Source organism: Pseudorca crassidens, chromosome 20, assembly GCF_039906515.1.
Source record: "Pseudorca crassidens isolate mPseCra1 chromosome 20, mPseCra1.hap1, whole genome shotgun sequence".
Lineage (NCBI taxonomy): Eukaryota > Metazoa > Chordata > Mammalia > Artiodactyla > Delphinidae > Pseudorca > Pseudorca crassidens.
This window is the reverse complement of record NC_090315.1, coordinates 14,177,680-14,202,563: the sequence shown is the minus strand read 5'-3', so window position 1 is coordinate 14,202,563 and position 24,884 is coordinate 14,177,680. Positions and strand designations below refer to the sequence as shown.

At 49.8% G+C, this 24,884-nt stretch overlaps 1 protein-coding gene across 2 annotated transcripts; it reads left to right on the top strand.

Moving 5' to 3' along the window:
- The first annotated feature begins 55 nt into the window (after window positions 1-55).
- Window positions 56-13,565, top strand: DLL3 (delta like canonical Notch ligand 3). 2 transcript variants are annotated; one of them, XR_010939022.1, is made up of 10 exons: window positions 56-4,859; window positions 4,988-5,269; window positions 6,125-6,182; window positions 7,112-7,354; window positions 8,280-8,497; window positions 9,577-9,799; window positions 11,108-11,687; window positions 11,938-12,022; window positions 12,362-12,456; window positions 13,297-13,565. XR_010939022.1 is itself a non-coding variant. In XM_067718910.1 (9 exons), exons 1-9 carry the CDS (start codon window positions 4,791-4,793, stop codon window positions 12,365-12,367), a joined length of 1,764 nt encoding a protein of 587 aa, XP_067575011.1. In that variant the 5' UTR covers window positions 56-4,790; the 3' UTR covers window positions 12,368-12,566. The 2 variants fall into 2 exon arrangements, 1 of the variants encoding a protein (XP_067575011.1); XM_067718910.1 differs by lacking the exon at window positions 13,297-13,565 and having other exon boundaries at window positions 12,362-12,566.
- The last annotated feature ends 11,319 nt before the right edge of the window (window positions 13,566-24,884 follow it).

Genomic DNA, 24,884 nt, shown 5'->3' with positions numbered 1-24,884 from the left:
AGCAAGGGCGCTCTGGGGGGTGATGGTTGGTTTTAACTCTGGCCTGGGAATCCGAAAACCTGTGTAGGGCCCTGCCCTAGCCGTGTCTTCCCATGTGCCACGTGGTCTGTGAAAGTGCATCTCCCTCTTTGGCCCCAGATTCCCTATGGAAAAGAGAAGAGAGGATGGCACTGTGGGTTGAAGTACAGGTAGCCGCCAGGCTGCTGTGTAAATGTGTGAAGTGTGGGCGCATGGGGCTTCAGTGGACCAGAGGCTGCCCTGCCCCATCTCACGAGGGCAGCTGCTGCTCAGCTCTGCCAACCATGGCCCTGTGGGAAGGTGGGCCTAGAGTTGCTTGATCTTCTGGTTTTTCAGTAGAAGCCAGGAAAGGGGTTGTTATATTAAATCTCCCAATTTAAAAATGTTGGCTCCTAACTAAAACAGACTGTAGCAGCACTCTGCAGTGGAGCTTTCCGCGATGTGTACCCCGTGTCATGTATCTCCACTGTCCGGTAGAGCAGCCAGTGGCCTCATGGGGCCATTGAGTACTTGAGATGTGGCAAGGGTAACTGAGGGATGAGATTTTTAATTTTGTTTCATTTTAATTAAATAGCCGCGTGTGACTACTGGCTCCTGCAATGGACAGCACATTTGGGTATTATCTAGGAGGGTTGAGTTCCAGACTGGTTGTTATTGGCCGCGCAGCAGCGCAGCATATGGGATCTTAGTTCCCTGACCAGGGATCAAAGCCTGCTGCAGTGGAAACACGGAGTCTTAACCACTGGACCGCCAGAGAAGTCCCTCCAGACTTTTATAAACCCAAATCCAAGTTCGGATCCAAGCTCTATGCCACGTCCTGACTTGTGTGATCACAAGCAAATGAGCAAGTTACTTCCCCTCTCGGTGCCTCAGTTTCCACGTCTGTGAAATAATAGTCCCTACCTCATAGGCTAGGCTTGAAGGCTCAGTGAGGTCCCCCAGGTAGGCACTCAGATGGCAGCTGTATGCACTTTGGGAGCACCTTTCTGCCTCCCTTGCCTCATCTCTAAAATGGGGGCGATGATAGTACCCATTGTAATAGAGTGGCTGCGAGGAGTAAATGGGACAGCTCATGCGCAGGCTGCATGTATATTCAGTGGGGCTTATTGTTACCAGGCCATGCTGGTTCTTCCCAGACTGAAATGTCCTGTACCATTTTGGCAGTTGCCTGCCCCCCGGCTGTCTCAGCCTCTCCTGCTCTAGCCAGCATTTAGTGCTTGTACCAGTTGGATACTTTTAAAAACCCTTCCCTGGTATTTGTGAAAAGAATTAAAATGTATTTGAAACTGTGTGGGCCAGATTGAACTTGAACTCTAGATTTTTAAGCAAGGCTCACAGATATCTACAAATAAGTAACATTTGCAGCCCTCCACCCCCACCCTGAGGTGTACCATTTGTAATCCAGGAGAGAGTTTCCTCGATATCCTCAGGATTCCCTAGCTTGTGAGCATCTGCAGGATTGAGGGAGGGCCTGTGTTTCCTTTGCAGGTGGCTTTGAGTGTTGGAAACTCCTAACTGAAAGCAAGGTATTTGGGGAACATGATCCTGGGGAGAGGGTTTGTGGACGGAGGGAGCCACTGCAAGTGAGTGCTCGCCGACCACAGGGGGTGACCCATGGGACCTTCTGAGAAGCTTTTGAAATGTGACTCAGATCTGTCCATCCACGGGGCATGAAAGGAGGAAGTACGTTTGTCCATTGGCCCGTGGCCCTGGGGGTTAAGGTTAGCACTCTGGGTGGCACATGCTTCAGTGTCCAGTGGGTTCCTCCAAGGCCTCTCCCCGACATTGATGCTGGTTCAGGGATGGTGCTGTCTGTCAGGTCACACCTGCTTAAAGCTGGATGGGAGGAGAAGGTTTGACTTGTGCCAGGTGGCCTCTGAGACGCTGCTTACGTGACATGGCGTAGGATGTTTATATCAAATGCTCGGTGCTAGGGCTGCATTAGGGCGTCATCCAGTGGGCAGGATTGGGCCAGTGTTGAGGCATATCCCAGCAGGGGCTGCATTCCCAGGTTGCACGCCACTTGCAAGCCCTGTGACCCTGGGCAAGGTCTCAAGCATCTCAGTTTACTCATTCATAAGAGGTTAATAATAGTACTTCTCATTTGCTTTCTCAACAAATATATCCTAAGTACTGACTGCCAGGCCTCATTTTAGGCACAAGGGTGTACTGGTGAACAAACTAGAGGAAAAGCTCTAGAAAAAAAGGAGCTGATGTTCTCATGGAGGAGACAGAAAGTGGTCAGATATTTCTTGGGGTAAAATAAATGCATACAGGAAAGCATGGTAAGGAGATAGAGTGGTTTGGGAACAGGAGTGCTGTTTTAGATTGAATGGGACAGTCAGAGAAGGCCTCTTGGGAGGGTGTATTTGAGCAGAGACCAGAATGAAGTGAGACAAACCATGGGGATATCTGGGTGTGCCGGGCATGGTCACCCCAGGGCCTTTGCACTTTCTATGCCCTCTGCCAGGAATGTTTTTTCCCCAGGATCCATATAGCTCACTCCCTCCCCTCCTTCAGGTCTTTGCAGATGTCACCTCAGCATAGCCTTCTGTGGGCTCTAAGGTGGGCACATAAGGAAAAGTCCTAGATAGCCAAAAAGATGCTTGGAAATCCCTTAAAGTACACGTACAGACTTGAGAGAATTCACATGAAACACTATCGTGCCTGGCAGAAACCCTCAATAAACGCTGGCTATTTTTACAATCTTTAAAAATTTTGAGCTATCTCAGACGTGGAAATTGTTACCTCCCCAGTTATTATCCACGGCAGGAATTTGCCTTCTCCCACAGCTTCTAATAACTGTCCAGATCTCATTTGAATAGTTCCTGTAATGGGAGGCTCACTCCTTTACCTACCCCAGTACAGGCCCTAATTTGCCTCCCATTAACTGGGGTCCACAAGGTCTGGCTCTGTGCTTTGGGGCCACAGAACCTGTTTGAGTAGGGGGATGTGGAGGGAGGGCCTTAAATGTCAACCTTAGAATTTCAGAAGCTGGGAGGCACTGGGGAGCCATGGAAGAGTCTATGTAGGAGAGGGACATGGTCAGATTTGTGCTTAGAAAGACCTCATAGGCCAGAGTGGTTGGGGCTGGGATAGAGGAGTCCCCAGGGGCTGTGGGAACGCAGAAGAGGTGCCTGACCCCCTTGGGGGGTGTTAGGGAAGGCCTCCTATAGGAGGTGAAGTCTGGTAACAATTTAAAAAGAAGGAAGTGGAAAGAATATATCAAGTAGAAGAAAAACCTGTGCAAAGGAACCTGGGATGTTCTGCACAATTGACCATGGCCCTCCCCTGTTCAAAACCCTTCCATGACTCCCGTCCTCAGGATTATGACAAAAACTGTTTAGATTGAGTTCTTTCATTCATTAAAAATGACTGAGCACTTACTGTATGCCTGGCTCTACTGGGCTGTGCTTTATTGAGCACCTTCTCCAAAAGAAAAATATGTACGTATATAATTGAACCTGTATCTCCCCCTATAATTATTAGCTTCTAAGTGTTAAATTTTTTTCTTCTGGAAAAAAAAAAGTTTACTCCATCTAAAGGGCTTTGCTCAGCACCTGGCAGAGTAAATGATTGGGACCGGAGGGCTGGAACATCTGCTCTAACTGGCTTTCCTTGCGGTGGTCCTGGAATACTAAGGAGCTTCTGGAGGGCGCCGGGTGCCCCCGCCCCCCATTCATCCTGGAGTGAGGGAGCGGGCCCCTGATCTGTGAGGACCGAATTTCCTGCCCATTTGCTGCTCACACCTTCCGGAGGCCAAACGGGCAGCCCAGCTGCGGCCCAAAGGGGGAGGGGCGCGGCCGCCCAGCAGATGGCAGCATTTACATACAGCTGGGAGCCCCCTCTGAGGCGGGGGCTGCTCGCCCTAGCGTCTGGTGCATCCGTGATGCGGGTTTGGGGAGGGTGGCTTTGTTTTGGGGAGGGGAAACACACTCGAGCATGCGCGCGTGCTCACACACACACACACACACACACACGGGTCCACAAAGAACACTGGATCTTCATCGTATCCACACAGGGCTACACTCATGGACCTCCCACACCCAGCCTCCTTCACACACAAACCCTCAGCCATTCACAACCTTGCACAGACCTTACCACACACACAAACACACACAGCCACCTAGAGGCACCTGCACAGACCACAAAGTCACAGGTTCCTATGACTACACACAGTGGCCCAGGAGCTAACACATTTTTGTACACCTGAACAGAGAAGCATCTACACAGCCACAGAATCTCAAAAGTCACACAACCATGAAATCATGTACATCTCCATTCTCCCATGCAGGTGTGTGTGTGCGTGTATACATACACACACACACACACACACACACACACAGAATCTTAGAATTATTTACAACCTCACAAAGAGGCTTAACCATATACAATTTCAAGCACATGTGGAGCCACACAATCTGACCTAGACACACAATCACAGTCATGTACACCCTCCAGTAGCTCTGGCTCACACACCACACACAGAGTTTTAAAATCATATCCAACCTCACACACAAGCTTAACCCCCCCCACCCCACCCTATCCTCAGCCACACAAATCATGCCCACAACCGCATATAAGATGTACACTCACTGCGTTGCCTGTGGCCACGACACAGTCTCACGGCTGCTCCAGCACGCTCTCCTTCCCCTGCGACCTCCTCCCCTAGGGTCCCCTGGAGCCGGCGGCTGCCCGAAGGGGCGGAGCTGTCCTCTCAGATATAAGGCTCCGGAGCCAGCAGCTGCAGCTCCCAAGACCTCCGGAAGGCCATGGTCTCCCCGCAGATGCCCCAGCTCCTCTCCCCGACGGTGATCCTGGCGCTCTTTTTCCTTCCCCAGGTCGGAGCCCGAGTGGAAAGGGTGGATGGGAGGGTGTGCGACCCGGGGGTCTTGGGGAGGGGGGCGCGGGGCGGATGAGACGTCTGGGTCCCCGTAGTCCCCTCACCCTGTACCCCTTTCCGCCCCAGACACGGCCGGCCGGCGTCTTCGAGCTGCAGATCCACTCTTTTGGGCCGGGACCAGGCCCGGGCGCCCCGCGGTCCCCCTGCAAGGCCGGGGACACCTGCCGCCTCTTCTTCAGGGTTTGCCTGAAGCCAGGGATCTCCGAGGAGGCAGCCGAGTCTCCGTGCACCCTGGGCGCGGCGCTGAGTGCGCGCGGACCGGTCTACACTGCGCAGCCCGGAGCGCCAGCGCCTGACTTGCCGCTGCCAGACGGCCTCATGCGCGTGCCCTTCCGGGACGCCTGGCCGGTGAGACCCAGCCCCGGGGCACGCTCGTGCTGGGGGCCTTACCCAAACCTCGACTGCCATCTGCCCTCCAACTTCCAAGACTCTGCCCCCTGGGGACCCCAAATTCCCAGTAACTCCATCATCTGGAATCTCACATTCTCAGACCCATAAACCCTACCCATAAACCCAAATTTTCTGATTCCGAATTTCCCTCTAGGGAATCCCAGATCACAGCCTTGCATGCCTGGAACCCTGAATTCCCAGAACCCCAAACTCACCTTCTAGAAATCCTCAATTCACAGGACCCTACCCCTGTTCCTTGGGGATCCTTAAACACTGGTATCCTCATCTTTGTCCCCAAATTTCCTTGCACCTAGGGAGACTTTCACACTCTGTCTTGGGGACCCCCAATATCCTCTCACCTTATCTCTTCTCAGACCTTCCAGTTGGGGCCTGTATCCATGACTTTTTCACCTCCAAAATCCTACTTCCCATCCCACAATCCCAAAAGCATAAAGGTGAACAGAATTGTTTTTGAATTCTAGATGCTTATGCTTTCGGGCAAGTGACTTTCCCTTTTCCAGCCTCAGTATCCTCATCTGTAAAATGGGATCATCATGGTACATTACAGTGGTCCCTTTTGAGAGATTCAACCAGGTATCTTGAGTATAGTGCTTACCACATAGTAAGTGCTCAATAAAGAAAGCCAAAACAGTCATTCCTTGCCTGGGCCAGCCTCTGGGAATTGTCCCTTGCCTGTCTGGTCCCTGGAATGGTCATCACTCTTTACCTCTTAAAATCTGGGCTTCATTGAGTACCTACCTGCCCTGACCACTGTCTTCATTCTTCCCTCTCCACCTTCCTCCACCCAACCAGGGCACCTTCTCTCTCATCATTGAAACCTGGAGAGAGGAGTTAGGAGAACAGATTGGAGGTGAGTATCTTCAATTCTGGGATTTCAGTGTAGAGTGTGGGAGAGCCAGGGAGTTGGGGCCCGATGTGAGGTCCAGGAGGGTGACATGGGGCTGTCTGTAGGGTGGGGCATTCATGGGATTGCTGGACCCATGATGTCATCACAGCTCCCGGAGTGTGGTGCTGGGTGTTGACAGCCCCAGGGCTCTTGGCATGTCGACACAGAAATGTCCTGATACCAGGCAAAGCGGGGTGGGGGCAGGGAGAGGCGGGAAGAAGCTCTCTTACTATCTTGGAGTCGAAGCAGCAGCGTTTCACAGTCCTGCTCTGTCACCATCTGATTTTGAGAACCCAGGGTACAATATGAGTTACCTTCTGGTTCTTGTACGCAAAGCTCTGCCACCTTGTCCATACAGAGGGCCTCAGGGCCCCTTTGGGACGCTGCAGTTTCACCAGAGAGGTTTCAGGGAGGGATATGGGATGATCTTAACCTTAATTCGAGGGGGAATTTGATGCTATATAAGGCCCAGAGGGGGGGTTCTGTCACCATTTTGGTATAGGAAAATCCTGAGACACAATTTGGGGGTGTTTTTGACCTCACTTCAAAGACCTGTCATTGCCCTTTGGCCATATTAGGGATATCATATGTCCCAGGGTGTTAGGGGTCTCATAGCTACTTTAATATACAAAAATTCTGGGGCAAAATATAGGGGCACTTCGGCTTCTCTGGGAGAACTGTTATCATCATGATGGTCATAGGGTTCGCGTCATCGAAGATCCCAGGGCGCATTAGGGGAGTTTGCAGCCTTGCTAAGTAACTGCCATTCTCAGAACTCAAAAGGGGTGTTTTGGCTTCTTAAGATGGGAAGGGAGAGTGCGAGCCTGCGCGCTCCGTCTCCATCCCGAGACCGCGGCGGGCCGCAGCCTAGCACATCTCCCTTCTCACCTCAGGGCCCGCTTGGAGCCTGCTGGCGCGCGTGGCGGGCCGGCGTCGCCTGGCGGCCGGGAGCCCGTGGGCCTGGGACGTGCAGCGCGCAGGCGCCTGGGAGCTGCGCTTCTCCTACCGCGCGCGCTGCGAGCCGCCGGCCGTTGGGGCCGCGTGCGCGCGCCTCTGCCGCTCGCGCGGCGCCCCCTCGCGGTGTGGCCCGGAACTGCGCCCCTGCCCGCAGATTGAGGACAAATGCGAGGCACCGCGTGAGTCCTGCGTTCAACCCCACCCCATCCCGTCACGGCCCCTCCGGCTCCTTTCACAACCTAGTTACCCTCTTCAGGGAACTGGGGACCCGAGAACCCCTCGCCAGCTTCACTCATGGTCTTCAGCCTGCTCCCATGATCCAGCTACCACTTTCTGGGAAGCTAAGGACCCTAGACTTCTCTCCAGCCCTGCCTGGGCACTCCAGCCCCCTTCCCTCTTCCCAGCACACTTGTCTCCCCAATAAGAACCGCACACCCATTTCCCACCCTTGTACCCCCAGTTCCTCCCCTAATCCATACCCACACCCCTTTCCAGATGCTCGGACCCCAAAGCTGTTCTAATTCTGGGGCCCTGCCTACCCCCACTCAGGAGCTTTGGAAGCTCCTCCCATCCCCCCCAGGGGTTCCACCATCCTCCCTCCCTGTGATTACACTCTAGACCCAACTGCGTTCTAAAGCTTGGGGTCCCCCAACCCACCCTAGATATCCCAATGTCTGAGCCCCACTGAATCCCCTAGGACCCTCAGGCTTATCCAGATCCTCCCAGACCTCCCCTAATCCAAGGCCCTCCCATTTCCCCTGAAAGGCCAAGGGTCCCTCCTCAATCCTCTTCCTTCATTCTCCTCTCTCCAAGCTCAGACCTGGGAACCTCCACTCCATTCTCCTTCCAAGAGCACAGACTCTGGAACTCATTGGTCTGGGTTCAGATCCTAGCTGTGCCACTTCCTAGCTGGGTAAATCACCCTGCTCTCAGGGCCTCAGTTTCCCTGTCTGTAAACTGAGAGTCGCAATACCATCTAGCCCATTGGGTTGACAGTCACAAAGATGAAACAAGTGATGCCCGGAAGGTGCTCAGAAATTTCTCTGATTTCCTATCCTCCCTTCATCAATATTCCTCTTCCCTCTGCCTCTCCTTCCCCCATAGCGGCATGTCGAGCAGGCTGCAGCCCAGAGCACGGCTTCTGTGAGCAGCCCGATGAATGTCGATGCCTGGAGGGCTGGACTGGGCCCCTCTGCACAATCCCTGTCTCCACTAGCAGCTGCCTCAGCCCCAGGGGCCCATCCTCTGCTACCACTGGATGCCTCGTACCCGGGCCTGGGCCCTGTGATGGGAATCCGTGTGCCAACGGAGGCAGCTGTAGTGTCAGTATCACACACACCCCCACCCCCCGATCCTGGGTAATACTTTTCCCAGGGAGTCCCCTGTCCGGGGCTCCATGAGACAACAGCCTTGCGGGGGGGGGGGGGGCGGCTGGGACAGCTATCAGGGAGGGCTTCCTGGAGGTGTCCAGCCTGCATCTGGGGCCTTGAAGTAGGATGACATGTTGGGGAGAGCAGCCCCAGTGGGTGGCACCTAAAGGTGTAGATGTGGGAATGATGAGGGATCCTATCGGGCCACAAACTGCCCCGCCTATGGGGTAGAGAACAAGTCAGAGCTCAAGGTAGGGGTGGTGGGGCCGAGTGGGTTGAGGATTAGGGAAGGGCGGGCATCAGAGAAGGCTTCTGAAGATGGACCCGGGCTGGGGCTTCTGAAGTAAGCCCCACTTGGCAGACAGGAGGCGACTGGAGAAGCTAGACCGGACGAGTGGCCTGGGGGAAGCGAAGGTGTGGTGGTGGGAGTGAGCCTGGGATGAAGCAGAGCCTGGTGTGGGCCACCTGGACACTGCCACCACGGGACAGTGAGAAACACTCAGCGTTCAAGTTAGGGGGAGGGCCTGAGAAGGGGAGATCCAGGGAAGGCTCCATGGAGGAGGTGGGCTTAGAGCTGAGACCTGGAATTAGGCCTGGGCCATGAGGACAGCATCGGGGAGGGCAGACAGGGCGGGCAGCATTTGGCAGCAAAGGTGTAGAGGCGGGAGCGGGATCTCTCCGGGCCTCCAGAGCCTCCCCTCTGTGGGGTTGGGTGTGCAGACCCAGAAACGTGGACCAGAGAGTTTGTCTCGGCCTCAGGGACTTCCTCGGTGAGGCCCCTACACCCTAGGAGGTGGGACTAGACCAGGGGCAGCCCCCCAGTGGTCAAGACTGAGGAAGGGGGGACTTCCCTGGCGGTCCAGTGGTTAAGACTCCATGCTTTCACCGCAGGAGGCATGGGTTCAATCTCTGGTCAGGGAACTAAAATCCCTCATGCCGCACTGGGCGGCCAAAAAAAAAGAAAAAAGACTAAGGACAGGGATGGGATTTCTAAGGAGATGCTGATCCAAAGTCCTCTTGCCTGTGCTCAGGAGACCCCGGGGTCCTTCGAATGCACCTGTCCCCGTGGGTTCTACGGGTTGCGGTGTGAGGTGAGCGGGGTGACATGTGCGGATGGACCTTGCTTCAACGGCGGCTTGTGTGTGGGAGGTGCGGACCCCGACTCTGCCTACATCTGCCGTTGCCCGCCCGGTTTCCAAGGCTCCAATTGTGAGAAGAGGGTAGACCGGTGCAGCCTGCAGCCATGCCGGAATGGTGAGGTGGGGAGCACAGAGCGGTGAGGGTGGGGAGTGGGGGCCCCTGCGTGGTCAGTGGGCAAGAGCAGGGCTTGGCTCACACAGTCCCGGGTGGGGATCCTGACTTTGCCTCCTCTCGGTCTGCGGCTGGGCTCCCCTCTGCCCAGCCTCAGTTTGTTCTTCTGTAAAATGGGCGAGGTGACATTCCTATCTCATAACTATTTATTGAGCATCTACTGTGTGCCAGGCCCTGTTCCGGGGATACAGTAGGGAATGAGATGAAAACCCCCACCCTCACAGAGCTGATGGAGCAGAGAGACAATAAAGAAGATCAATGAGTAAATATAGGAGGTTTTGTGGTGATAAAAACTAAGAATAGGGAATTCCCTGGTGGTTAGGACTCTGTGGTTCCACTGCAGGGGGCATGGGTTCAATCCCTGGTCGGGGAGCTAAGATCCCAAAAGCCGTGAGGTGCCGCCAAAAATAAAACAAACAAACAAAAAAAATGAAAAAAAAAAAAAAAGCCAGAAGGGGGATGAGAAGTAGTGTGTATGGGGTGGCAGGTTGACATTTTAGCTAGAGTGGGTAAGGAAGACCATGCTGCAGGTAGGGAGGCAGCCGTGGGGGGATATGAGGGAAGAGTATGTTCCAGGCAGAGGGATGAACAAGTGCAAAGACCCTGAGGTAGGAATATGCCTGGTGTGTTCAGCATCGCAGGGAAGCCAGTGTGGTTGGAGCAGAGGGAGTGAGGGTAGGCTGGTGAGAGATGAGGTCAGGGAGGTGACTGGGACAGATCCTGTAGGGCTTCATGGGTTATGGGGAGGATTCTGGTGTTACCCTGAGATAGAGCCAGAGGAGGGTTGGGATGGAGGAAGAATCGGATGGCTTTCTGGAGGAGGGGACACCTGAGCACAGACCTGGAGGATGAGCTCGAGAAGAGAACAGGTGAAAAGAATGAGAGAAAAGGAGGAAGGGAAAAGGGAGAAGAAGGCACAGGCAAAGGCCAGGTGGTTCAAACCCGTCGTTCCAGAACTGTTGAAACTATTTCAGTACGGTTAAAGCCGAGAGAAAAAGAGAAAGAGACCCAGAGAATCAAAGAGGTGTGAGGCCGAGTTAATCCAAGACTTCACCGGGGGAAAAGAGGCGGGTCGGTTTTACAGGCAAACTCCCAGAGGCTGGCCCTAGAGTTAGACGGTAGAGGGGCGCCCAGAGAAAAAATGAGGGCGGGGATCACCGAGCTGAGAAGAAATCGCGGGCAGGCTTCGAGCGGCGGGCCTGGGGGACTCCCCTCAATCGAGCCGCGCCCCTGACGCCCTCTTCCCCACAGGCGGGCTCTGCCTGGATCTGGGCCACGCCCTGCGCTGCCGCTGCCGCGCGGGCTTCGCGGGGCCACGCTGCGAACACGACCTGGATGACTGCGCCAGCCGCGCCTGCGCCAACGGCGGCACCTGCCTGGAGGGCGGCGGAGCGCGCCGCTGCTCCTGCGCGCTGGGCTTCGGTGGCCGCGACTGCCGCGAGCGCGCCGACCCATGCGCCGCGCGCCCCTGCGCCCACGGCGGGCGCTGCTACGCGCATTTCTCCGGTCTCGTCTGCGCCTGCGCGCCCGGCTACATGGGCGCGCGGTGCGAGTTCCCGGTTCACCCCGACGGCGCAGGCGCGTTGCCCGTGGCTCCGCCGGGTCTGAGGTCCGGGGACCCGCAGCGTTTCCTTTTGCCACCGGCTTTGGGACTGCTGGTGGCCGCAGGCTTGGCCGGCTCTGCGCTCTTGCTGGTCCACGTGCGACGCCGTGGCCCTGGCCGGGATACTGGATCTCGCTTGCTGGCGGGGACACCGGAGCCATCGGTCCACGCGCTCCCTGATGCACTCAACAACATGAGGACGCGGGAAGGTGCCGGGGATGGCCCGAGGTGAGGGGCTTGGCCGCAGACGTAAGCCTTGTCCCTCTCGGCTTCTTGCATCAATCTCCGTAGTGCAATTGGCCTGATTCCTTGATGGGCCTTCCTTGATTGGTCCCTTTCTCTTATCTCAGCTCCAACCTTTTTCTGGTTGGGTCGTTTCACAATTCCTCTGGTTGGCTTTGGGTTCCCTTCCTTGGTGGGTGGGAAAACAAGATATGAGAATTTAAAGTGTCTGGATCTTACTCTTTTCCTCCCGCAGCCCGTCCTCAGATTGGAATCGTCCTGAAGATGGAGACGCTCGTTCGGTTTACGTCATATCTGCTCCTTGTATCTATGCTCGGGAGGTAGTTACCCACCTTTCCCCACCCTGCGCACGTTGGGCATGTTGGGCAGAGGCAGCTCCTGCTTTTCCTGTAGCTCTCCTTTATCTGTAAAATGAAGAGGGTAGTGTCTCTGGAAGGTCCTCTGCCCATTTTTCAGTTTTGACTTAATTTAGTTCTATCTTGCATGCCTTTTGCTATCGTTTTGAGCTACTTGGCATCTTCTCTTTGGATGACCTTTGGGCCTCAAGAGGTCACAGTGGGGAGCCTCAGCCAGAGCTTCTCCACCGATTTCCACTCACTGGGGAGAGGGAGGGGAGGTGGAGGGGCAGACCTTTCTAATGCTTCCTACTTTGTTTCTAGGCCTGAGCTGCCCCTTCTCCATCAGCACCTGGGGACAGAACATGGATATTTTTGTATTCTCTGCTTCAGACACTTTGGAGTTCAAGCTGGAAGAGGTGAAGGGGAGGGTTTTACCATTGGACGTTGTACATAATGGTTATTTATATCCTATCTTTTTCTTTCCCCATCTCTCCAGAGACATCTATAAAGGCTCTTAGTTTGATCAGCTTTGACTCATCAAGTTGTGTGCTTTGTATGTGGTTTTGGGGCTGAGGGGAGAGATTTTGTCTCCTGAGAAGAATAATAGGACTCTACTGCAGGGGTCAGAAACAACTCAAAGTAGTTTAAATAAACAAGAGAATTTATTAGTTTATAAAAGTGAAAATCCTGTGGCAGGTGTAGCTTTAGCAGGGCTGGATTCAGGGGCTCAGTGTTTTCCTCCAGTTGTCTCTAGGATGACTTCATATGTAGACAGGCTTTCATTGGCCCTGGCTTGTCACATGGCCTTGCTCAAACTAGGGGCCAGGCAGTATGGCTTATTTTGATTGGCCAGGCTTGGCCGTCTGTCTAGTGCGTGGCAGGGATTAAGGTCAGCCTGTCCAAACCACATGGAATATGTGGGCAAAGGAGTGTCCCTTTCTGTATCAAAAATCAGCATTTGTTACTAGATATAAGTACTGTACCTGGCAGGCAAACGGACAGAACCAGTCAGTGAGAGCAGAAAGTAACTATTTTACAGGGGAATGGGAGGCTCAGAGAGTGGAGTAACCGCTGCAGCTCCTTCCTGATGAGATGGAACAAATCTAGGTAAGATCTAGCAGAGAGGGGTAAGCTTCCTAAATTTGGGGACTATCCTAAGACAGTTCATCACACATCTAATACTGCTTCTACCACTGAAAATATAAAAAGCCTGCATCAGCCAATTTCTGCCAATCCTCCTTCCCCATATTTTCTAGTGGGGAGTAGGCTGGAACAGTGCCCAAGCACTTGTGGAAATGAGCAAAATCATAGGAACTGAAGATGAGAGAACAGAGAAAAGTAACAAATGGAATATAGCAACAAATGAACAAATGAAGGAGTCCTTTTATTAGAACATCAGCCAAGGGATCCACATATTTTAATTCAGTCAACAATACCATATATTGAATAAATACTTATACATACAAATTCTCCTTTCAAGTTTCGCTATATTGAATTTCTGTGTCATGAGATTTAACTGTACCATTAAGGAATATGGACATTGAAACAAAAGCGTACTATCAAATGATATTTAAATTGAGATTAAAGGCAGACATCAACACCAGCCCATTGTTCCTTCAAAGACAACGCGATATTCAGAGGCCGAGTCTTTGCTGCCTTGAACAAATTATACCACCTGCCGAGAGAGCAGAACTCAATTTAAAGGCAAAGATGGGAAACTGTGTTACATTCATCACGTATTTTTTAAAAGATTTATTTATTTTATGTATTTATTTTTAGCTGCGTTGGGTCCTCGTTGCTGCGTGTGGGCTTTCTCTAGTTGCGGTGAGCGTGGGCTACTCTTCATTGCGGTGCACGGGCTTCTCATTGTGGTGGCTTGTCTCGTTGCAGAGCAGGGCTGTAGGTGCGCGGGCTTCAGTAGTTGCGGCATGTGGGCTCAGTAATTGTGGCTCACGGGCTCTAGAGCGCAGGCTCAGTAGCAGTGGTGCACGGGCTTAGTCGCTCTGCGGCATGTGGGATCTTCCCAGACCAGGGGTCGAACTCGTGTTCCCTGCATTGGCAGGTGGATTCTTAACCACTGCGCCACCAGGGAAGTCCCTTCATCGTGTATTTTTGATCAGTGACTGCATGCAAGCTGAAGGCAGGCAGCTGAATCCCATGGATTCCCCCCTTTGATGCACTTCTGGTGTCAAGGATGCCTCACCTATCTCAGAGTCTTGGCACCATCACTGTACATGTCGGTGAGTCATCACAGGAACAGTACTGGCTGGATTATCAAAGAGTGATGACCAGAGTCCTCTGATTCACCACCACAAGGGAAGAGTCCCACACCCAAGTCTGGAGGCCCTTTAAAGTGCAGGCTCTGTTCTATCGCTTTGTCTCATAGGCTGCTGCAGGCTCAGCCTAAGGTCGTAGCCTCTGGGGCAAGGAAGACTATCTCAGATGATCAGAGCTTGCAGGGAAGAGAAAGTTATTCTCTGGTCCAAATCCTTCAGTTTAAAGGTGAAAGGAAGCCGGGCCCCAGAGGAGTAAGGTGGAAGGCATTGCACACCAAGGAGAAACTTGTCATTTTTTTTTCTCTTTTGACAGAGCTTTAAATCTTTAAATCAGGCATACACTTATTGCATTTAGCACAATGGCAGTAGCAAATAAAGCAACCTAAATGATCACTCCAAAAAAACACAAACCAAGACAAAAAAACCAAAAAGCCTACAAATGCACAGAAATCAGACTGCTTTGGTTCAGACCTGGTTCTGCCATGTATTCAGACAAGTCACTTTACCTCTCGGTGCCTTAATTTCCTTATCTGTAAAATGAAACTAGTAGTAGAATCTGCTTCACAAGTTTGTGAGTATTAAATGAGTTAATAAGTACAAAGCATTTTACAACAGAGGCTGGCATGCAATAGATGCTCAGTGAATATTACTTCTCAATATGCTATAAGAGGAAAGCCCATTTGAAGTTCATTTCACAGAGGGGCAAAGTGAAGCCCAGAGAGGGGGAGACGCTTGCCTAGAATCGCACAGAAAATTCAGTGTCTTTCTTGATCTTCCTGGTTTCGGGGACCCAGGCCCAAGGTTTAGCACAGGAGGGGCTCTCAGGGGTTGGGAAGCACAGTGGACTTCTGTTTGAAACCCTTCCATTAATCTGAATAAGGTCTGTACCTGACCTAATAGTATTGGACTGGACTTCCCTGGTGGTCCAGCTTAAGAATCCACTTGTCAGTGCAGGGGACATGGGTTTGATCCCTGGTCCGAGAAGATCCCACATGCCTTAGGGCAACTAAGCCTGTGTGCCACAACTACTGAGCCACACGCCGCAACTAGAGAAAGCCCGCGTGCAGCAATGAAGACCCAGCACAGCCAAAAATAAATAAATAAATTGAGAAGTTAAAAAATATGTTTATTAATTGATTATAAAATAAAATCTGCATTTTCAAGGAGAAAAGTCCTTTCCAGAGGTTTAGCAGATATGCTCTTAAATCTGATTGGCCATACTGGGGTCAAATGTCCATCTCAGGCCAATCAGTCCCTAGCAAATAGGAATGGATTGCCAAGCTCAGAGCAGCAATGCTCAAATTGTTTGGTCTCAGGCCCACCTACACTTGTAAAAGTTATTGATCGTCCCAAACAGCTTTTGTTTATGTGTATTCATCTACTGTTATTCATATCTTAGGAATTAAAACTGAGAAATCCTAAAACCAATTTAAAACAATAAGCCCATTACATGTTAACATAAATAATATTTTTTATGAAAATATAATCATTTCCCCAAAAAAATAATTCAGTGAGAAAAGTGACATTGTTTTACATTTTTTGCAAATCTTGGAGCATTTAGTCCCTTTATATTTAAGGTAATTAATTAATTATTTTTATTTTATTGCCGTACGCGGGCCTCTCACTGTTGTGGCCTCTCCCGTTGCGGAGCACAGGCTCCGGATGCACAGGCTCAGCGGCCATGGCTCACGGGCCCAGCCGCTCCGCGGCATGTGGGATCTTCCTGGACCGGGGCACGAACCCGTGTCCCCTGCATCGGCAGGCGGACTCTCAACCACTGCGCCACCAGGGAAGCACTACTTTTTTTTTTTTTTTTTTTTTAAATATGTAATTAATTAATTAATTTTTGGCTGCACTGGGTCTTCACCGCTGCACGCGGGCTTTCTCTAGCTGCGGCGAGCGGGGGCTACTCTTCGTTGTGGTGCACGGGCTCTAGGCGCGGGCTAGGCACGGGCTCTAGGCACGGGCTCTAGGCGCGCAGGCTTCAGTAGTTGTGGCGCACGGGCCACAGTAGTTGTGGCGCACGGGCTCCGCGGCATGCGGGACCCTCCCAGACCAGGGCTGGAACCCGTGTCCCCTGCACCGGCAGGCGGATTCCCAACCACTGTGCCACCAGGGAAGTCCCACAATTACTGTTTTTTGACATCATATTTTACATCTAATTGTTTTGTGTATGCCTTAACTGCTTATTGTGGATACAGATTGTGCATACAGATTGTGGATACAGATTTTACTACTTTTGTCTTTTAACCTCCCTACTAGCTTTGTGTGTGGATGATTTCCCACCTTTGCTGTATGTTTGACTTCGCCAGTGAGCCTTTTCTTTCCGTAGTATTCTTTTTTCTAGTTGTGGCCTTTTTTTTTTTTCGCATAGAGAAGTTCCTTTAACATTTGTTGTGAAGCTGGTTTGATGGTGCTGAATTCTTTTAGCTTTTGCCTGTCTGTAAAGCTTTTAATTTCTCCATCAAATCTGAATGTGAGCCTTGCTAGGTTTCCTCATTTAAAAAATCTTATTTCTCTTTCCTCTTCTACTTGTATCACAGAGTTCTATCTTCAAGCTTGCTAATTCTCTTTTCCATATAGTGTGCTCTATTTCCAATGCTTTCTAATGCATTCTTCATCTCGTTTATTTTGCTCTTCCGCTCCAGAATTTCTGTTTGATTCTTCTTTAGAGTTTCAATCTCTTTGGTAAAGTATTTCTTCTGTACATTAATTTTATTCCCGAGCTCATTGAACTACCTTTCTGAGTTTTCTTGTAGCTCCTTGAGTTTCTTCATAGAGCTATTTTAAATTCTCCATCAGTGAGATCTCAGTAGTCTGCGACTTTAAGTTTGGTTTCTGGAGAATTGTCATTTCCTTTCGTGTTACAGTGTTACCGTGGTTCTTCATGGTGCTTGATGAGTTGCTCCTCTGCCCATGCATCTGAAGTAGGGGACACCTTTCTGCTTGATGCTAACGATTTAACAAGTTAGAAACTGAGGCGTTTCAGGGAGTTCCCTGGCGGTGCAATGGTTAGCACTCGGCGCTTTCACTTCCATAGCCCCGGTTCAGTCCCTGGTGGGGGAACTAAGATCCGGCAAGCCAAGGGCCACGGCCAAAAAGAAAGAGAAAAAGAGAGGAAAAAAAAAAAAAAAAAAAAATGAGGCGTTTCTTCTGTTTTCCAGTAGGTGGAGGTATGGCACAAGGTTTGGGTTTCTCTTCCCTGCGCTGCCTCCGGTTATGTTTGAGAGTCTGCATTTTCCACACTCCACTACCTTTATCGTTGCTTCAAGCCCTCTTTATTGCTCCTTGTGCCTCCGTGGTCATTGGTGCCTTGTTTCCTGCTGGAAACACCAGTAGGTGTTTCCGCCTGGGGCTCGGAGATGATGTGCTCTTCTCTTACATTCGGGATCCCCACCCCTTGCAGACTCCGCCCCTGGGGGAGGGCGATGGTGGCGGGCGAGTGGTGCTGCACCTGGCGCCTCTGCCAGTATTGTAAGGTTTGCCGGCTCCACCGCTGCGAGTGGGTGGCCAGCGGTCAGAACTGTGGATGCCTCAGCAGCTGGAGGGATGGGATCTCAGGCTCCACTGCTACCGGTGACTGTGGGCACCGCTGCCGCTGGGAGGTTAGAGTCGTGTGTGCCGCTTCCTCTGCTATTGTTACTGGCTCTCTGGGACTGCGGCCTCAGCTGCCATGGCAGGAGAGCTGGGTTTGCAGGAACCACCTCCCTGTTCCCTCAGTTCCGCCTCCTCTGTGTGTCCCTGTACATCCCGCTGTAGCTGTTCAGATGTGTGAATTCTCTGGACACATGGTGTTTGTGTTGTGGATGTTTTAGCGGTTGTAGATTGAAGAGACAGTTTTTCATCTGCCATGTTGCTGACATCATTCTTCTGAAACAGTTATTTTTCATAAAACTGTTAACATGTAACTTTTTTTTTGGGGTGTCTGTGCCTTACAGGCCTGTGGGATTTTAGTTCCCTGACCAGGGATCAAACCCGGGCCCTCGGCAGTGAGAGCTTGGAGTCCTAACCACTAGACCGCCAGGGACATCCCTAATGATTTTTAAAAATATTAAAAAATGAAGGGCTTCCCTGGTGGCGCAGTGGTTAAGAATCTGCCTGTCAATGCAGGGGACACGGGTTTGAGCCCTGGTCGGGGCTCCACATGCCGCGGAGCAACTAAGCCCATGCATCACAACTACTGAGCCTGTGCTCTAGAGCCTGCGATCCACAACTACTGAAGCCCGCGCACCTAGAGCCTGTGCTCCGCAACAAGAGAAGCCACCGCAGTGAGAAGTCCGAGCACCGCAACTAAGAGTAGCCCCCGCTCCCCACAGCTAGGGAAAAGCCCGCGCACAGCAATGAGGACCCAATGCAGCCAAAAATAAATTAATTAAAAAAAAAAAAGAAAAGAAAGGACATGAAGTCATCACTTGTCTTACTTGTAGACTTTGGATAATTTTTCATAATGTAACCGTCGATATTGTTAACATTACCCCCATTTTACAGATGAAAGACTGATCCAGAGAAGTAGAGTAATTCACCTTAGAGCTCACTGCTGGTAAGAAGTGGAATAGGGATTTGAACCTTGACAGTCCAGCTCCAGTATTCGAGTATCTCATTGGCCCAGCCTAGTTGAAGTGCCACCGGTGATCAAATCAACTACAGTTGGAGGGGAAGTGAAGTCACAAAGGTCAAATAGCATTAAGAGGGTGGGGTGAGATTCCTAGAGAAAGGAGGACGTAGTGGGTAGCCATCTCAAGAAGTGTCTTCTAGAGTCAGAGTGGAGTCCTGGGAAAAAATTTTCTGGTCAGCACTCCAGTTCATTTCTAAAGGTGGTCCATTTTGGCAATCACTGATGAATTGATTATTAGTATGAGTTTTGGAGGCAAGAAAGCTGGGTTTGAGCCCTAATTCTACTGCTTCTTAGCTGTGTGAACTTGGGTAAGTGTGATGATAAATTCTGTGTCCACTTGGCTAGACTATGATGACCAGCTGTTTGGTCAAACACTAGTCTAAGATGTTGCTGTAAAGATATTTCCTAGAAGTGATTAAGATTTATCAACAGTTGGCTCTAAATAAAGCAGACTTGCCTCATCTAATCACTTGAAGGTATGTATATATATATATACACATATATATATATGTGTATATATATATATATATATATATATATATATATATTTTTTTTTTTTTTTTGGCCGTGCAGAGCCAAAAAGATCTTGCGGGATCTTAGTTCCGTAAGAGCAAAAACTAAAGTTTCCTGAAAAAGTGGAATTCTCCTCTAGATTGCAACATAGATATTCTCCCTGAATTTCCAGCCTTCACATTCAGGACCACAACATTAACTTTACCTAAATCTCCAGGCTGCTGGCCTGCCCCACAGATTTTGCACTTGCCAGCCTCCACAATCCTGTGAATGAATTCCTTAAGATCTCTTTCTCTCTCTGTATATACAATATATATGTATACATATACAATATACATTACACACACACACACACAGAAAGACACACACACACACACACACAGAAAGAAGCCCATGTGCCTAGATCATGGCTTTCCTATTGGTTCTATTTCTCAGAAGAACCCTGACTGATACAGCTAGTAAGCCTCAGTTTTCTCATCTATAAAATGGATATGCTAATACTCTTTACCTCACACCATGGTGAGAATTCTGTGAGATGCCATAAATAAAGCACCGAGATCTGTGCCTGGATCACCATAAACTCTCAACCAATGGCGATGGTGGTTATATCATCTGTGGTGACCGGTTTCCAAAGATGGCTCCCCATAAACCGCAGTGCTCAGGATTCACTTCCTTGGGTATTGCCTCTCCTCCCTGAAATGGGCTGGGCTTGTGTAACCCACAGAATGAGGCGGATGTGTGCTAGCTCTGGGCCTGAGTCTGAAGGCCCGGCAGCTTCCCACCTTTGCACTTTTGGAAGCCCTGAGGCGGCCACATAAGAAATCTGGCTACACTATTGGAGAGCAAGGTGGAGAGGAAGAGGATTTGAAACTGCATACAGGGAGAGGCCCAGCCTTCCAGCCTTTTCCCACCAATATGACAGGCACGTGAGTGACCCGTCCAGGACATTCCAGCCCAGCTGAGCTCCTGGCCACCATCACGTGGAGCAGAACTGCTGAGCTGATTTCGGTCAACCTACAGAAGAGTGAGCAGTGATAAAATGGTTGTTGCTTAAAGCCATTAAGTTTTAGGGTGGTTAGTTACACAGCAAGAGATAACTGGAACATCAGTATTAGGGGACAGAGACTAATTTCCCCCAGAATTCGTAAAGAGAGGCCAGTATTGGTTTGGAAGAACCATCATGTTAATTTGATTGGACTTTGTCCCTAATTCCCAGAAGGTAACCAAATTCCAAATTCCAAATCTTTGGAATTTCCAGCGATAGTGTTACCGAATGCAAGTCTGTGTGCCCGACGCACAGTGAGGCCAAACGATACCAAAACGTCCGAGTTTGGAGCAGAGAAAGGTTTATCGCAGGGCCATGCAAGGAGATGGGTGGTTCATGCCTGAAAAACCCTAAACTCCCTGAAAGCTTTCAGCAAAGCCCTTTTATAGCAATGGTGAGGGAGGGGCGTGGTCAGTTGTAAATTTCTTGGTGTCAGATCCTTTGTCCTTGAGGTCAGGTCACGGTCAGGTAATGATGTTCCTGTAAATCTCCACCCAACAAATGTTATTCTCTGTTCTGACAAGAAAGGGCAAGGTCCTAAGGCTCAACTTTCACCCTCCGAGGTCCAGGTCCTGGCTAAGAGGAGGGGGTCCCTGCGGGGGCCAGTTACCCTGCCCAGGAGCGTTCGTCCGGCACCCAGTCTGGGTCCTCCCGGCTGAAGAGGCAGATCCCAGCTGGCAGTGCCCTCAGGACCAGGTCCCCAGACCCTGCACAGCTGTCATCACTGAGGGAGCCAGACGCCTAGGACCCAGCCGGCCCTCAGGCTCCTCAGGCCGCCCAAACGGCGGGGGCCAGGTCCCGCAAACTGCGTCCCACGCAGACTGCCGCTGCCATTAGGTCGCGAGGTTCACCGCAGCCTCAAGGCCTGGGCCCGGCCAGTGGGGGGCCTTGGCGAGGGCTCTGGAGCCCTGCAGGACACAGCCCCCAGCCTATCCCCAGCCCCCCAGCTCACCTGCTGGCCCAAGGCCAGAGTGCCTGGAGGGCACCCGGGAGAAGGCCGGGATCCGCCTCTTACCTCACTTTTCCCCAGAGAACCACCAACCGCCTGACTGGCAGAAGGGGCCCTCTAACCGGCCAGGCTAGCGGTCTCGCTCTAAAGGTCCCGCATTAGCGGTCTCCCGGTAACGGTTGCCTGGTAACTGTAGCGCCAGAGGCAGCTATGCGAGGGACCTGTTCGTTACAGAGCAACGGTTGCCCGGTAACTGTCGCGCAGTAACGGCCGCCCCATCGCCATTACAATAGGAGTGTCTTTGTTACTGGTGTGTGTGGGGAACCCCTTGGGCCATCCCTGGGAGTCTTAGAGGGTTTAAGCCTCGCGATTTCGGCCTAATTTCAGGGCTCGTTGAGCGTCCCTGGTTGGTAAATGCTCTGCACGTGCCGGAGGATGATGCATCCCTGAGGATGGCAGTAATATCATGTTTGGGACTCTCCCAGACTTGGTCCTACTCGTCTTTCCCTTTAACTGGTTATGATTTGTATCCTTTGCTATCATGAAATTGTAACCATAACTGTAATGCTTTCTTGAGTTCTGTGAGTCTTTTTTTTAGCAAATTATTGAAACTGCATGGGAACTGGGAATCCTCAAACTTGTAGCCTGCTGGTCAGACGTGGGAGTGGCCTGGGGACCCCTGAACTTAGAGCTATGGTGTCTGTAACAGAGGACTGTGTCCCTGACCTGGGGAGTTTGGCTAAACTCTGGGGAAGAAGCCACTGTACGTGCTGACACTGCAGCTGAAACTGTTCAAGCAAGAGAAGTGGCTCCTTAAAATGCTTTGAGAGACAAGAAGAGGACTTGATTTTGCTCCTGAGATGAAAGGTGAAGAGGAGGGAAGGGGAGAAGTTGAAAGGAACCAGCCAGGTGGGGAGGCTTGTCCTTCAAGGGATGACCCCAGCCCTGCGACCCACCAGATTTTCACTCAAGTCTACCAAAGTGAAGGGGTCGGTAGTGTGAGTGGATTTGATTGGAAACGTATGAAGGAACTGTCAGGGAGGGGGAAATTTTCCCTTGGACCCATCTTGAGGTCTTGTGGCTGGACTAATAATAAAATTGACACAAGACAGATTAACAGGAGAAAAAGAAACAAAATTTAGTTCATGCGCATGGAGGTCTCATAGAAATGGGATCTAAGAAGTGGCCAAGGGAATTCCCTGGCGGTCCAGTGGTTAGGACTTGGTGCTTTCACTGCCGGGCCCAGGTTCGATCCCTGGTCGGGGAACAAAGATCCTGCAAGTCACTTGGCGAGGCAAAAAAAAAAAAAAGGATTATATCTCATTTGTAAATAAGGATCATTTGAAGAATGCAATCATGGTGGTGGATATAAAAATAACACCTTCATGGATTATGAAAAGGCCTTTGACAAAATTCTGTAACCACTCTAGATAAAACACACACATATACAAATAGTGAGAGATGGATATGTGAAGAATTTCTACAAAATTAGGACAAGTTAATGATGCTTCACTATCATTCATATTATTTTACATTAGAAAGAAGGTACCAATAAAGTACCTTCTGTCTAATGTATAAATAAAGAGAAAGAAGTCAGAAGTATAAACATTATAAAAGAGGCAATACTGTCACTATTTGCATATGACTTGTTCCCCAATCTAGGAGATTCAAATGAAAAACTACTGTAAAACAGTAAGAGAATTCAGTATGTTAACAGGCTATCAAATAAATATGCAGAAATGAATTATTTTCAAATACATAGGCAAGCTTTTAGAAAATGTAACAGCGATAATCCTCATTTACTATAGAAAAAACATAAAAGATAAAATGTCTAGGAATAAATGATTAGACCTGTAAAAGACCTACTTTAGGAACACTAATTTAAGGACAAACATTAATACTCTTCTGAAGGATACAAAGGAAGCCTTTAAAAAGTGGAAAAATAATTTGGATATCTTAGCGATGGCAGTTATCTTCGATTTATTAAATATAATGTGATTCTAATAAAGAACTTTGAAATAAGGTAAGCTGACTTTGAGGTTGACGTAGTAATATAAATAAACAAAGATAGCCAGAACACTCTGAAAATGAAGTATAATGAGAGGTTTTAGCATTATTACCTGTAAAACTAGTTAGAAAACTTTAAAAAGTTTAGTATATGATGAAGAGGCATCTTTAAACAAAGTTAGTGGGGAAAAGATGGGCTAGTTAGTATCTGGTGTTGCGGCAGCCAGGTAGCCACCTAAAAAAGAAAATTTGGATCCTTACCTCATATTGTACATCGGGATAAATTCCGAATGGTTCAAAAATTCAAATATGAACAATAAAACCACACACATACATACACATGCACACACACCGAGAAAACCTCGAGTTTCAAAATCTTGCAGGTTTTTTCTCTTTTTTTTTTTTTTTTGGCCACGCTGCACGGCTTGCAGAATCTCAGTTCCCCGACCAGGGATCAAACCCGTGACCCGGCAGTGAAAGCACTGAGTCCTAATCACTGGACCACCGGAGAATTCCCCAAATCTTGCAGGTTTAAAAGATAAAAGGAAACAAGAGCAAAAATCTCCATGCCAAAAGGCTTTCAGGAAAACCAAAGACAAATGACAACCTAGGAAAAACTACCCAGAACTCACATTACAAGCTATTATCATAGCTCATCTCACTATTTCATTAATAGTTAACAGAGTCAATAAAGAAAGGACCAAATTATTCAGGAAAGAAATGGAGAAAAGATTTTGAATAGATAGTTCATGGAAAAGGGAATATGTATGACTCAAATGAAAAGATATTTAACTTCCCTCATAATGAGAGAAAAGCAAATTAAAACTGATATACCATTTTCCAACTATATAGACTGGCAAAATCCAGACACTTGATGACTTACTGTGCTGGTGAGGCTGCAGGGGAAATGTCCATGTTCAGCAGTTGCTGGTGGCAGTGTGAAGAGGTACAACATGAATGGAAGGCAACTTAGTAATATCTCTAAACTTTCACATGAGTGCATTCACCTCAGAATTCTCACCTCTGGAAAGTCGTACTAAGATATTATACATAACAAGGAATCTAAGAAGCTGCTGATTATAATATGCACCATTATTTTTATGAAAATGCTGTATTACACCATCAAATGTAAGACACACCCCAATTTCAGAGACGTCAATATATGAAAAGTGCATTTAGAATCAGAGCAATACTGTATTTGTGCCCATGCCATGGGATATACAGACAAGATTAACTATTATAGCAACTTTTTTGGCCAATAGAAAATGATGGGAAAAAACCTAAATGCCCATCAGTATGTTCCTGGTTAAGTAAATTACAACATAACCACAGAATGGAATAAAATGCAGCTCTAAAAAAGAATGAGGAAATGTAGTGGTTTGGAAGGATCTTTAAGATAAGTTCTTACTGAAAATGCAATGCATAAATCAATAAATATA

Coding starts and splice junctions, on each gene's coding strand:
- DLL3 (XM_067718910.1), top strand. CDS start 4,791: ATGGTCTCCCCGCAGATGCCCCAGCTCCTCTCCCCGACGGTGATCCTG. Junction 7,355..8,279: donor GGACAAATGCGAGGCACCGC/GTGAGTCCTGCG, acceptor CTTCCCCCATAG/CGGCATGTCGAGCAGGCTGC. Junction 11,688..11,937: donor GGTGCCGGGGATGGCCCGAG/GTGAGGGGCTTG, acceptor TTCCTCCCGCAG/CCCGTCCTCAGATTGGAATC.